This window comes from Eubalaena glacialis, chromosome 15 (assembly GCF_028564815.1).
Source record: "Eubalaena glacialis isolate mEubGla1 chromosome 15, mEubGla1.1.hap2.+ XY, whole genome shotgun sequence".
Classification (NCBI taxonomy): domain Eukaryota; kingdom Metazoa; phylum Chordata; class Mammalia; order Artiodactyla; family Balaenidae; genus Eubalaena; species Eubalaena glacialis.
In genome coordinates this window covers 26,987,563-27,002,010 of record NC_083730.1, presented here as the reverse complement: position 1 = coordinate 27,002,010, position 14,448 = coordinate 26,987,563, and the positions used below count along the sequence as shown (strand labels likewise).

At 35.2% G+C, this 14,448-nt stretch overlaps 1 protein-coding gene across 2 annotated transcripts in view; it reads right to left on the bottom strand.

Moving 5' to 3' along the window:
* The window catches only part of SMAD2 (SMAD family member 2), a 95,852-nt gene that overhangs the window by 20,662 nt on the left and 60,742 nt on the right, over positions 1-14,448 (bottom strand). For both annotated transcript variants that reach the window (XM_061170346.1, XM_061170345.1), the window contains 2 exons: positions 13,987-14,121; positions 11,532-11,606 (listed from right to left, as the gene is read on the bottom strand). In XM_061170346.1, coding sequence (XP_061026329.1) covers positions 11,532-11,606; positions 13,987-14,121 — 210 coding nt within the window. The remainder of the gene's footprint in view (positions 1-11,531; positions 11,607-13,986; positions 14,122-14,448) is intronic.

The following is a 14,448-nucleotide window of genomic DNA, read 5'->3' as shown; positions in this document are numbered from 1 at the left end:
AAAGCCCAGAGATAAACCCATGCACATATGGTCACCTTATCTTTGATAAAGGAGGTAAGAATATAAGATAAACCCATGCACATATGGTCACCTTATCTTTGATAAAGGAGGTTAAGAATATACAATGGAGAAAAGACATCCTCTTCAATAAGTGGTGCTGCGAAAACTGGACAGCTACATGGAAAAGAATGAAATTAGAACGCTCCCTAATACCATACACAAAAATAAACTCAAAATGGATTAAAGACCTAGATGTTAGGCCAGACACTGTAAAACTCTTAGAGGAAAACATAGGCAGGACACTCTATGACATAAATCAAAGCAAGGTCCTTTTTGACCCACCTCCTAGAGAAATGGAAATAAAAACAAAAATAAACAAATGGGACATAATGAAATTTAAAAGCTTTTGCACAGCAAAGGAAACCATAAACAAGATGAAAAGACAAACCTCAGAATGGGAGAAAATATTTGCAAACAAAGCAACTGACAAAGGATTAATCTCCAAAATATATAGGCAGCACATGCAGCTCAATATCAAAAAAACAAACAACCCAATCCAAAAATGGGCAGAAGACCTAAATAGAAATTTCTCCAAAGAAGATATACAGATTGCCAACAAACACATGAAAGGATTCTCAACATCACGAATTATTAGAGAAATGCAAATCAAAACTACAATGAGTTATCACCTCACACTGGTCAGAATGGCCATCATCAAAAAAATGTACAAACAATAGGGCTTCCCTGGCGGCGCAGTGGTTGGGAGTCTGCCTGCCAGTTCAGGGGACGCGGGTTCGAGCCCTGGTCTGGGAGGATCCCACATGCCGCGGAGCAACTAAGCCCGTGAGCCACAACTACTGAGCCTGCGTGTCTGGAGCCTGTGCTCCGCAACGGGAGAGGCCGCGACAGTGAGAGGCCCGCGCACCGCGATGAAGAGTGGCCCCCGCTTGCCACAACTAGAGAAAGCCCTCACACAGAAACGAAGACCCAACACAGCCAAAAATAAATAAATAAATTAAAAAAAAAATCTACAAACAATAAATGCTGGAGAGGGTGTGGAGAAAAGAGAACCCAATTGCACTGTTGGTGGGAATGTAAACTGATACAGCAACTACGGAGAACAGTATGGAGGTTCCTCAAAAAACTAAAAATAGGAATACCATACGACAGAGCAATCCCCCTACTGGGCATATACCCTGAGAAAACCATAACTCAAAACGAGTCATGTACCACAATGTTCACTGCAGCTTTATTTACAATAGGCAAGACGTGGAAGCAACCGAAGTGTCCATCTTAGGGTCAACCTAAGATGAATGGATTAAGAAGATGTGGCGCACATATACAATGGAATATTACTCAGCCATAAGAAGAAACAAAATTGAGTTATTTTTACCGCGGTGGATGGACTCATACAGAGTGAAGTAAGTCAGAAAGAGAAAAACAAATACCGTATGCTAACACACATATATTTAATCTTAAAAAAAAAAAAAAAGGTTCTGAAGAACCTAAGGAAGAACCTAGACAGGAATAAAGACGCAGACATAGAGAATGGACTTGAGGACATGGGAAGGGTAGGGTGGGAGGAAGTGAGACAGTGGCATGGACACATATACACTACCAAATGTAAAATAGATAGCTATTGGGAAGCAGCCACATAGCACAGGGAGATCAGCTCGTTGCTCTTTGCCCACCTGGAGGGGTGGGATAGGGAGGGTGAGAGGGAGACACAAGAGAGAGGACATATGCGGATATATGTATATGTATAGCTGATTCACTTTGTTATACAGCAGAAACTAACACACCATTATGAAGCAATTATACTCCAATAAAGATGTTGAATAATAATAATAATAATGAAAAATAACTTATTAAAACTTTTGGTATGAAGCTAAAGTAAGGCTTAGAGGGAAATTTAGTTTTAAATGCTTACATTAGAAAAGAATTAATGACCAGTCACTCCCATCAGGAAACTTGCACAAGCCTCTTAGATAGCCTCATCCACCAGAGGGCAGACAGCAGAAGCAAGAAAAACTACAATCCTGCAGCCTGTGGAACAAAAACCACATTCACAGAAAGGTAGACAAGATGAAAAGGAAGAGGGCTATGTACCAGATGAAGGAACAAGATAAAACCCCAGAAAAACAACTAAATGAAGTGGAGATAGGCCAGCTTCAAGAAAAAGAATTCAGAATAATGATAGTGAAGATGATCCAGGACCTCGGAAAAAGAAAGGAGGCAAAGATCGAGAAGATGCAAGAAATGTTTAATAAAGACCTAGAATTAAAGAACAAACAAACAGAGGTGAACAATACAATAACTGAAATGACAAACACACTACAAGAAATCAATAGCAGAATAACTGAGGCAGAAGAACGGATAATTGACCAGGAAGACAGAAAGGTGGAATTCACTGCTGCAGAACAGAATAAAGAAAAAAGAATGAAAAGAAATGAAGACAACCTAAGAGATCTCTGGGACAACATTAAACTCAACAACATACGCATTATAGGGGTCCCAGAAGGAGAAGAGAGAGAGAAAGGACCAGAGAAAATATTTGAAGAGATTATAATCGAAAACTTCCCTAACATGGGAAAGGAAATAGCCACCCAAGTCCAGGAAGCGCAGCGAGTCCCATACAGGATAAACCCAAGGAGAAACACGCTGAGACACATAGTAATCAAATTGGCAAAAATTAAAGACAAAGAAAAATTATTGAAAGCAGCAAGGGAAAAACGACAAATAACATACAAGGGAGCTCCCATAAGGTTAACAGCTGATTTCTCAGCAGAAACTCTACAAGCCAGAAGGAAGTGGCATAACATATTTAAAGTGATGAAAGGGAAGAACCTACAACAAAGATTACTCTACCCGGCAAGGATCTCATTCAGATTTGATGGAGAAATCAAAAGCTTTACAGACAAGCAAAAGCTAAGAGAATTCAGCACCACCAAACCAGCTCTACAACAAATGCTAAAGGAACTTCTCTAAGTGGGAAACACAAGAGAAGAAAAGGACCTACAAAAACAAACCCAAAACAATTAAGAAAATGGTCATAGGAACATACGTATCGATAATTACCTTAAATGTGAATGGATTAAATGCTCCAACCAAAAGACACAGGCTTGCTGAATGAATACAAAGACAAAACCCATATATATGCTGTCTACAAGAGATCCACTTCAGACCTATGGACACATACAGACTGAAAGTGAGGGGATGGAAAAAGATATTCCATGCAAATGGAAATCAAAAGAAAGCTGGAGTAGCTATACGCATAACAGATAAAATAGACTTCAAAATAAAGAATGTTACAAGAGACAAAGAAGGACACGACATAACGATCAAGGGATCAATCCAAGAAGAAGATATAACAATTATAAATATATATGCACCCAACATAGGAGCACCTCAATACATAAGGCAACTGCTGACAGCTATAAAAGAGGAAATCGACAGTAACACAATAATAGTGGGGGACTTTAACACCTCACTCACACCAATGGACAGATCATCCAAAATGAAAATAAATAAGGAAACAGAAGCTTTAAATGACACAATAGACCAGATAGATTTAATTGATATTTATAGGACATTCCATCCAAAAACAGCAGATTACACTTTCTTCTCAAGTGCGCACGGAACATTCTCCAGGATAGATCACATCTTGGGTCACAAATCAAGCCTCAGTAAATTTAAGAAAATTGAAATCATATCACGCATCTTTTCTGACCACAACGCTATGAGATTAGAAATCAATCACAGGGAAAAAAACGTAAAAAACACAAACACATGGAGGCTAAACAATACGTTACTAAATAACCAAGAGATCACTGAAGAAATCAAAGAGGAAATCACAAAATACCTAGAGACAAATGACAATGAACACACGACGATCCAAAACCTATGGGATGCAGCAAAAGCAGTTCTAAGAGGGAAGTTTATAGCTATACAAGCCTACCTAAAGAAACAAGAAACATCTCAAGTAAACAATCTAACCTTACACCTAAAGGAACTAAAGAAGGAAGAACAAACAAAACCCAAAGTTAGCAGAAGGAACGAAATCATAAAGATCAGAGCGGAAATAAATGAAATAGAAACAAAGAAAACAATAGCAAAGATCAATAAAACTAAAAGCTGGTTCTTTGAGAAGATAAACAAAATTGATAAGCCATTAGCCAGACTCATCAAGAAAAAGAGGGAGAGGACTCAAATCAATAAAATTAGAAATGAAAAAGGAGAAGTTACAATAGACACCGCAGAAATACAAAACATCCTAAGAGACTACTACAAGCAACTCTATGCCAGTAAAATGGACAATCTGGAAGAAATGGACAAATTCTTAGAAAGGTATAACCTTCCAAGACTGAACCAGGAAGAAACAGAAAATATGAACAGACCAATCACAAGTAATGAAATTGAAACTGTGATTTAAAATCTTTCAACAAACAAAAGTCCAGGACCAGATGGCTTCACAGGTGAATTCTATCAAACATTTAGAGAAGAGCTAACACCCATCCTTCTCAAACTCTTCCAAAAAATTGCAGAGGAAGGAACACTCCCAAACTCATTCTATGAGGCCACCAGCACCCTGATACCAAAACCAGACAAAGATACTACAAAAAAAGAAAATTACAGACCAATATCACTGATGAATACAGATGCAAAAATCCTCAACAAAATACTGGCAAACAGAATCCAACAACACATCAAAAGGATCATACACCATGATCAAGTGGGATTTATCCCAGGGATGCAAGGATTCTTCAATATATGCAAATCAATCAATGTGATACACCATATTAACAAATTGAAGAAGAAAAACCACATGATCATCTCAATAGATGCAGAAAAAGCTTTTGACAAAATTCAACACCCATTTATGATAAAAACTCTCCAGAAAGTGGGCATAGAGGGAACTTTCCTCAACATAATAAGGGCCATATACGACAAACCCACAGCAAACATCATTCTCAATGGTGAAAAACTGGAAGCATTTCCTGTAAGATCAGGAACGAGACAAGGATGTCCACTCTCACCACTACTATTCAACATAGTTTTGGAAGTCCTAGCCACGGCAATCAGAGAAGAAAAAGAAATAAAAGGAATACAAATTGGAAAAGAAGAAGTAATACTGACACTGTTTGCAGATGACATGATACTACACATAGAGAATCCTAAAGATGCCACCAGAAAACTACTAGAGCTAATCAATGAATTTGGTAAAGTTGCAGGATACAAAATTAATGCACAGAAATCTCTTGCATTCCTATACACTAATGATGAAAAATGTGAAAGAGAAATTAAGGAAAGACTCCCATTTACCACTGCAACAAAAAGAATAAAATACCTAGGAATAAACCTACCTAGGGAGACAAAAGACCTGTATGCAGAAAACTGTAAGACACTGATTAAAGAAATGAAAGATGATACCAACAGATGGAGAGATATACCATGTTCTTGGACTGGAAGAATCAATATTGTGAAAATGACTATACTACCCAAAGTAATCTGCAGATTCAATGCAATCCCTATCAAATTACCAATGGAATTTTTCCAGAACTAGAACAAAAAATCTTAAAATTTGTATGGAGACACAAAGGACCCCGAATAGCCAAAGCAGTCTTCAGGGAAAAAAACGGAGCTGGAGGAATCAGACTCCCTGACTTCAGACTATACTACAAAACTACAGTAATCAAGACAATATGGTACTGGCACAAAAACAGAAATATAGATCAATGCAACAGCATAGAAAGCCCAGAGATAAACCCACGCACCTATGGTCAACTAATTTATGACAAAGGAGGCAAGGACACACAACGGAGAAAAGACAGTGTCTTCAATAAGTGGTCCTGGGAAAACTGGACAGCTACATGTAAAAGAATGAAATTCGAACACTCCCTAACAACATACACAAAAATAAACTCAAAATGGGTTTGAGACCTAAATGTTAAGACCGGACACTATAAAACTCTTAGAGGAAAACATAGGAAGAACACTCTTTGACATAAATCACAGCAAGATCTTTTTTGATCCATCTCCTAGAGTAATGTAAATAAAAACAAAAATAAACAAATGGGACCTAATGAAACTTAAAAGCTTTTGCACAGCAAAGGAAGCTACAAACAAGACGAAAAGAAAACCCTCAGAATGGGAGAAAATATTTGCAAACGAATCAACAAACAAAGATTAATCTCCAAAATATGTAAACAGCTCATGCAGCTCAATATTAAAGAAACAAACAACCCATCCAAAAATGGGCAGAAGCCCGAAATAGAGAATTCTCCAAAGAAGACATACAGATGGGCAAGAAGCACATGAAAAGCTGCTCAGCATCACTAATTATTAGAGAAATGCAAATCAAAACTACAATGAGGTATCACCTCACACCAGTTAGAATGGGCATCACCAGAAAATCTCCAAACAAGAAATGCTGGCGAGGGTGTGGAGAAAAGGGAACCCTCTTGCACTGTTGGTAGGAATGTAATTGATACAGCCACTATGGAGAACAGTATGGAGGTTCCTTAAAAAACTAAAAATAGAATTACCATATGACCCAGCAATCCCACTACTGGGCATATACCCAGAGAAAACCATAATTCAAAAAGACACATGCACCCCAATGTTCATTGCATTACTTACAATAGCCAGGACATGGAAGCAACCTAAATACCCATTGACAGACGAATGGATAAAGAAGATGTGATACATATATACAATGGAATATTACTCAGACATAAAAAGGAACGAAATTGAGTCATTTGTAGAGACGTGGATGGATCTAGAGACTGTCATATACAGTGAAGTCAGTCAGAAAGAGAAAAACAAATATCGTATATTAATGCATATATGTGGAACCTAGAAAAATGGTACAGATGAACCGGGTTGCAGGGCAGAAATTGATACACAGATGTAGAGAACGTATGGACACCAAGGGGTGAAAGTGGGGGGGGGGGGCGGGAGGGGGTGATGAATTGGGAGATTGGGATTGACATATATACACTAATATGTATAAAATGGATAACTCATAAGACAGTGCTGTGTAAAAAAATAAGTAAAATAAAATAAATAAATAATGTATAGACTCTCAGACAAAAAAAAAAGAATCAATGGAAAAAAATACAAAAGAATCAATGACCTAAATTTAAACTACAAGGGTCTAATACGACCACATTAAATGGGACGTAAGTAGAAGAAAATAATGCAGAATAGAAATAAATCAAGCAGTAAAAAGGCAAACACAAGAGAAAAGTTTAAGAAGCCAAAAACTGGTTCTTTAAAAATATTAACTGATAAAGCCCCTGCAAGACTTATCAAGAATAAAAGAGAAAAGTCAAACTATCAACATTTTAAGTAAAAACTGGGTCATCAAGATTTACTTGATCTTGCAGACAACAAGAGGATAACAGAATATTAGAAATAACTTTATAGCAATAAAATCTACCATTCATATGAAATGAACAAAATATCTTGTAAGACATGAGTTAGCACACCAACACAAAAAATTGAAAATCTAAATAACTCTCAATTTAAAAAACTCTTCGCTATAAAAGATGGCTTCTCTGGTAGAAGCTATCAAGTGTTTAAGGAAGAATTAATTCCAATCCTATGCAAAGTCTTTCAGAAAATATTAGAAACCTCATCCAATATATTTTGATTCCAGCATAATTATGATATTGAAACTACAGAAAAACATTACAAGAAAACTAAAGACCAAAATCTCTCATAGACATAGATGTGAAAATCCCTTTAAGAACATTAGCAAATCAAATCCGTAAATATTTTAAAAGTATAATTTATCATAACCAAATAAGGTCAAAATTGGTTATTAGAAAAATCATTTAGTGGAATTCACTCAAAAAGAGTAAAACTGTATTATCCTCTCAATAGATGCAGAAAAAGTATGGGCAAAATTCCACAGCCACTCATTACAAACACTCAGAACACTAGGAACAGAATGGAAAATCCTCAATCTGATAATCTATTAAAAATCTATAATTAACAACTTACTTACTGGGGGAATTATTAAATGTATTCCCCCAATGATCAAGAACAATGCAAAAATATCCATTCTTAGTATTTCTATTCAACAGTTTACTGTAGGTCTTGGTCAGAACAGAAAAAGAAGAAAGCATAAAGATTAGAAAGCAAGAAGTAAAACTGTCTTTATTTAAGAGATGACAAGGTAGCGTATATAGAAAATCTTAGGAATCTATAGAATACTAGATACAAAAAGTGATTTTAGCAAAGTTCAGGAAAAAAGACCAACATACAAAAATCAAATTTTATTCTATATCCTAGGAAAAAACAATTAAAAATAAAATTGAAAAATAAACATTTACAATAGCACGAACAGGTTAAAACAGTGAAGAATGCATCTAATGACAGAAATGCTATATATCTATGCTAAAAACTGTAAAACACTGCACAGATGGCATAGCCAATAAGACCACTACCTTAAAGTTCTCAAACCTGACCCTCCGTTCTTGACAAATAACCTTATTTTCCTATTTTATTTAGAAGATCCTAATCATGAAGATAAAACTGCTTCTGCTTCTGGATCTCAGTCCCTCAATTTACTTCTAATTTTCATGCAATCAACTTTCTTCCTTTTTCTTAATGGTTAATTCATCCTTTTATATTTTCTTTAAATATACTCACATAGTATTTACTGTAAGTTAGGAACATTTAACTTCTTTACAAAAATTAACTATTAACAACCCTATGGGTTTGGTACTATAATTATTCCTAATTTACAGATAAGGAAACTGTGTGCCTAGGTCATCTAGCTAGTATATAGTAGAGGGACAATTCAAACTCAGGTAGTCTAGTTCAGAGTCCAACCATACTATCCTGCCGCCATGCATTTGGTTAGAGAAGCTGTCTCCTAAGTGGGGTATGTGAACCTTGTCTAGGGGTATACAAAATGACTGGCTTGCAAGAAAAAAAAATTAGAACTAAATCAAACTTATATTTCCTGTGATGTTCAGCCTGATCCTTAATGTCCACAAACTTTAAAGAATGAAGGCTTGGCCAGAGAAATTTTTAAAAAGAGAAAAAGCAAAGCAAAAAATAACAGGTACTTGTTCATACAGTTCTGTATTCTGCATTATTTGTCCTATGGTTGTTTGTTTGTTTGTTTATATTTATTCTTATTTATTTATTTATTTGGGGGGGGAGGGTCACGCAGCTGGATCTTAGTTCCCCGACCAGGGATTGAACCCGTGCCTCCTGCAGTAGAAGCGGAGTCCTAACTACTGGACCGCCAGAGAATTCTCCTCTGGTTACCCTTTTAAAAAATATTAACTCCTTCTATTTCAAGCAGAGCTTGAAAGATCAATTTAATTATGTCCTTCCCTCAGGGAAGGTATGGACCAGAGTTTAAAAACAGGTTAATTTTGTTCTAAATTGGGACCCTGCATCAGTCAGAAAATTCTTCCCATGGCACTGAGAGAACAATAGATAGCAGGCAGAAGACTGGTATTTAAACCAACTTTTAGCATCTCATGAATCAAATATTCACACTGTCACTGTCATTACAGTAAATAATTTTAAATGTGTCATTTTGAAAAAGACAGTAACATTTCCCCCACTGAAACAGAATTAGAAATATTAGGTTACGTTCAAAGCTAGCCCCAAAACATTGAATTCATTTTAGTTGATTCAGCTTATTATCCACTTTCAGATTTTGACCATTATCATAACCAATGATTATATTCATCTTATTGTTCTTCCCATGTTTCAGCTATATTATAGAATAGGCATTTGTGCACTAATTGGAATCCTTATGGCCTTTTGCGCCTGGCTTCTTTCACCTAATATAATGCTTTCAAGGTTCATCAATGTTGTAGCATGCGTCAGTACTTCATTCCTTTATATGGTTGAATAACATTCCAACGTATGGATATAACTCATTTAATTTATCCATTAATCATTTGATAGACAGTTTGGGTTGTTTCCAATTTTGGGCTACTATGAATAATGCTTACATGAACATTTGTTTACAAGTTTAATGTGGACATGTGTTCAATTTTCTTGGGTGAAATTGCTGGGTCATATTGTTATACTATATTTAACTTTGAGGAATAGCAAATCTTTCCAAGGTAACTGAACCATTTTACATTCCCATTAGCAACATATGAAGACTCCAACTTCTCCGATCTTCATTGAGACTTCCTCCTTTTTTGATTATAGCCGTTCTAGAGGGTGTGAAGTGATATGTCATTATGGTTTTGATTTGCATTTCCCTGATGATTAATGATGTCATTAGGGCATATTTTTATTGGCATTCATTTCTAAGTGTCACAGTAGCAACTGTCCATCATGGGGCAAAAAGGAACATGACTGATTTAGGAATACAGTTCTTTGACACACATGCATGTCTTAGGAAGATATATTCGGAAATCCAAACGTCATTTGCAGTAAGATATTTTCATTAAGATGTATAATATGGGGAATTCCCTGGAGGTCCAGTGGTTAGGACTCTGCGCTTTCACTGCTGAGGGCAGGGAACTAAGATCCCACAAGCTGCACGGCCAAAAAAAAAATTTTTTTTAAAAACATATGATACGTTATTTCCAATGATCATCATCTACTTTTCTTGGTTATCTACTATTTCGAAAAGCTATAAGTATGATTAGCTATAGAAGAAAATTCTTCACTTGGGAGTCTAAATAATGGAAGAATTTAAACAACAGAATTATTGTAAAAGCCTACCACCCCAGCCCCCCCATGTAAAAAATAACTTAAATTATCATAACTGCAGAATGCTTTAGTATAAACTGTGTAGAAAAGCGGATGCTATAATTTGGGAGGTTGTGATATTAAGGTGTCCAATCCTTAAGATATAACCAGGGTGGAATAGATCAAAACATACAATTACAATGACATCACAGCTATTTCACTGGTAACCTATTAGTTCTGATGGGTTATATAAATTTTATTACATAACAACTGTTTTAAAGCTTTGATGTGTGTAATATCTATTACACGTCAATTTTTTCTTCATTGTGTTTGAAGTTGGTAGCTAAATATCAGAAATTAATTGCATTAGGTCAGGTACAATATACAAGGTATTTTGTATAAACAATCTACTATAATTCAGAACTCACTAGTAAGTTAAAAGAGCACTGAAAAGCTGATCCCCATCTCTTACTTCCAAATTCCTCTGAAAGCCTGTTATTGGGCTAATTAATTAGAATCTTTCATCACAAAGACATTTATTCATAGAGTACCTAAAACTTTAAACAGAAGCACAGAATATCAGTATTTTAAAAAGAAAAGTGAGTGTTCTCCAATTTTTATTTGTTTACTCTAATAAGAGAAAATTCTAACAATTATTCTGCAGAGTAGCATACGTTAATCTTTCACTGACTCCTCTCTCTGAAGATTCAAATATGATTAAATCACGATGATTCTTTTTTTTGATATGTCCCAACTTCTCTAAATGTAAGGGTTATGAATAACTCTAGTGAGTTTCCAACAAGGCAAAAATGTGTATCTAATTATTGAGGAATTTTGAAAAATATTTTTACCTGTATCCATACTTTGGTTCAACTGTTGATCACTTGTTTCTCCATCTTCACTGATATATCCAGGAGGTGGCGTTTCTAAAAAAGTTTAGAACAAATCACGGACCGGTTCAATTTAATCTCATCGCCTTTTCTCCCAGCTACCAAAGATAACCAACAAGTCACTCCAAATAACATATCAATGTTATATAACATCTCTATAAAAAGCAATATTGGATACTGAGGGCTCATGATTCAGGTTCTGATCCAAACCTTATAGGTGAAACCTTAAAACTTACTTGTAATATAATTGAGCTCTCTGTGCATATTTTCTTAGCTATTATTTACATATCTGGCTCATTGTCATATGTGTATTTTCTGGGGCAAGAGCCAAAAATATAACTTCAAAGATGCCTCCGTTCTGATCGGTATGTTTCAAAGAAAGTAGTACCCATAATTATTATTATTTTTTAACCTAATGGCCATTATGGATGGGTACTTAGAGATGATTAAAGGACACACAATACAGGCACACAAGATTTTGGATTACAAAATAATACAGGCTTACATCTTACATTAGGTTCTATAGGGCAAAATATGGTAATATAGTTCAGGAATGGTCTAGCTTGAATTCTACCTAAAAAGTGTATTGCTCCATGATTGCTAACCAGTAAATCCTGAATGCTTGAGGCAGAAAATTAAATTCAAATACAGACTACTACACAAAACTGAGGCAAACTACTTCCTGAAAATACTTAAGATTCTAATGTGTCATTTCCAATATGGTTTATGAACAAAATGTTTATATTCAGGAAGCATCTGAATATCTGAATAAGCTTCATGTAAAATAAAAACATTTATACAATATTACCAATTATAATTTCAAGGAGGAAAAAATAAGTTTAAATGATGTGGGTTAAATAAAGGCTTCCTTCATAAACTTTTTACAATCTCTCTTCAATAAGCTAACTATAAATTTTAACTTAAGTATCAAACTTTTCATTTTAAGTGTCAGTGCTCCCAAATTTTTAATATAAGAATAAAATAAATTCCTTCATACACTCAAACAACAAAGAATACAAAAATAAGAATAATACATGCCATTACGTGCTACTGTAAAAGTTAAAGCAAATAAAAAAAAAGAGCTAAACTTTGCCCGTTTAACCACTCATCTCTCAAAGGTCTAAAGAGGAAGAGATACTGAACTGATAAATATGTTATCCTTTTTCATTTTTCTCCATTATTAGTTATCTATAAAATAATAAACAACAAAGGTACTAGTGTTTTGGAGGAAATGTTAAAATTTCTTTCGCAATGGAATAAAAAGTGAATCCCAAGGTTTTGCTGTCAGTTGGAGCTGGGTAAAGCCCCACTGTCCAGAAAAGCAGATAGGTGTAATCCACTTGTGATTTTCTACTCTGTAAAATGCCCAAATCTAAACAAGTAAAGATAACAGGGAAAATAAGCGCAAACATCTCCACAAGTGAAAGCCACTAAACATTCTAACATCCTCCATATAATTATTGGGTAGGTGTCTTACAAGAGTGTATGCTTATACCTCAGTTTCCTAAGTATTGTTGAATTATACTAATTCCCACATCAGAGACTTAAGTACCCCCTCACTCAAAACACTACCCACACGTAACCACCTCCAGTCAAATTCTTCTCCCTACAAAATGCCCTTTGTTCATCCTCCTTCCCCTCACCCTGGCCCCCATTCTCCACAACAACGTCTTTGCCCTGTCCTCCTAACTTCTCAAAATGTTTGTTTCCCAGCTACCCAAAAAACAGCTTTAAATCTTCTTTTGGAATAAAACAGTAATAAAAGAAAAAGGCATTAAAATAATCAGAAAACACTTTCTAACCTTAAAATAAGCTATTTTTAAAAATCCTTCCTTTTCCTTATGTTTTCAAAATTATCTCCAATGAACAAGCATTATTTCCATGATGAGACAAAGCAATTTTTTAAATGCAGTTGAAACTCCAAGTTCCTTACATATTTTCAGTTGTATAAAATAAACATAAGAGTGGAATAGATAAATATTACACAAGGAGAAAAAAGACACTAAAAAAATCCAATGTATAGCTAAATGCTCCGTCTTATACCTTTAGTTTGTGCTAGGAAAAAAAAAACCAAAAAAAAAGGAAACAGACAAAAAAGGAAGAAATTATTAGCTGTCCTCCTAACAAACAGTGAAAACTAAAAGAGTAGTTTCCATATCATGGAATATTACTGGACATATAATATAATAGAGCAGAATGTGAGAACCATGCAGTTCATTTATTTATCAGCATTACTGAGTCCCAGATGAAAAAGAACTAAAATAGAGGTCTTCTGATTTTCAGCACAACATACGTGTTGCTATGTCTGTAGAACTAAAAATTTTAAAAAGCCAAACCATAATTTATTAATACTTGAACGTTTATGAACAAAATTTGTATCTATCCCAAATTTTAGGAGATTCTGAGGCAAAAATACCTGGGATATAATTACTCTGTGGCTCAATTCCCGCTGGGAAATTAGTGTTTTCTGGAATGGAGTGGGTATAATCATCCAGAGGTGGTAGTTCTGTTAAGATCTCAGTATGCCGTGGCACTAACACCGGAGGCAAAACTAAAAGAGTAAAAGAAATCCAAGTCAATGGCAGAGCAAAGGGGAGGGTGACACCTGTATTAAAAGTTTTCATTAATTTTTGAAGTTTAGGATCCACCTACTTGGTATTATTTGGCTATTGAGAAATTGACAAACCTGATTATGATTTTAACTTGTCATGTAGTCCACAATCTAAATCTCCAAGTCCCAATTTATCTTGTACTTTTGGGGACAAAGTGATCCTGGTAATATTATATTACTATAGAAGTTCATAAATCCTCATTGGGAAGGTTGCAGAAAGATTTGTAAAATCAGATTTGGGGTATTTTTTGAAAATATAGCTGTATT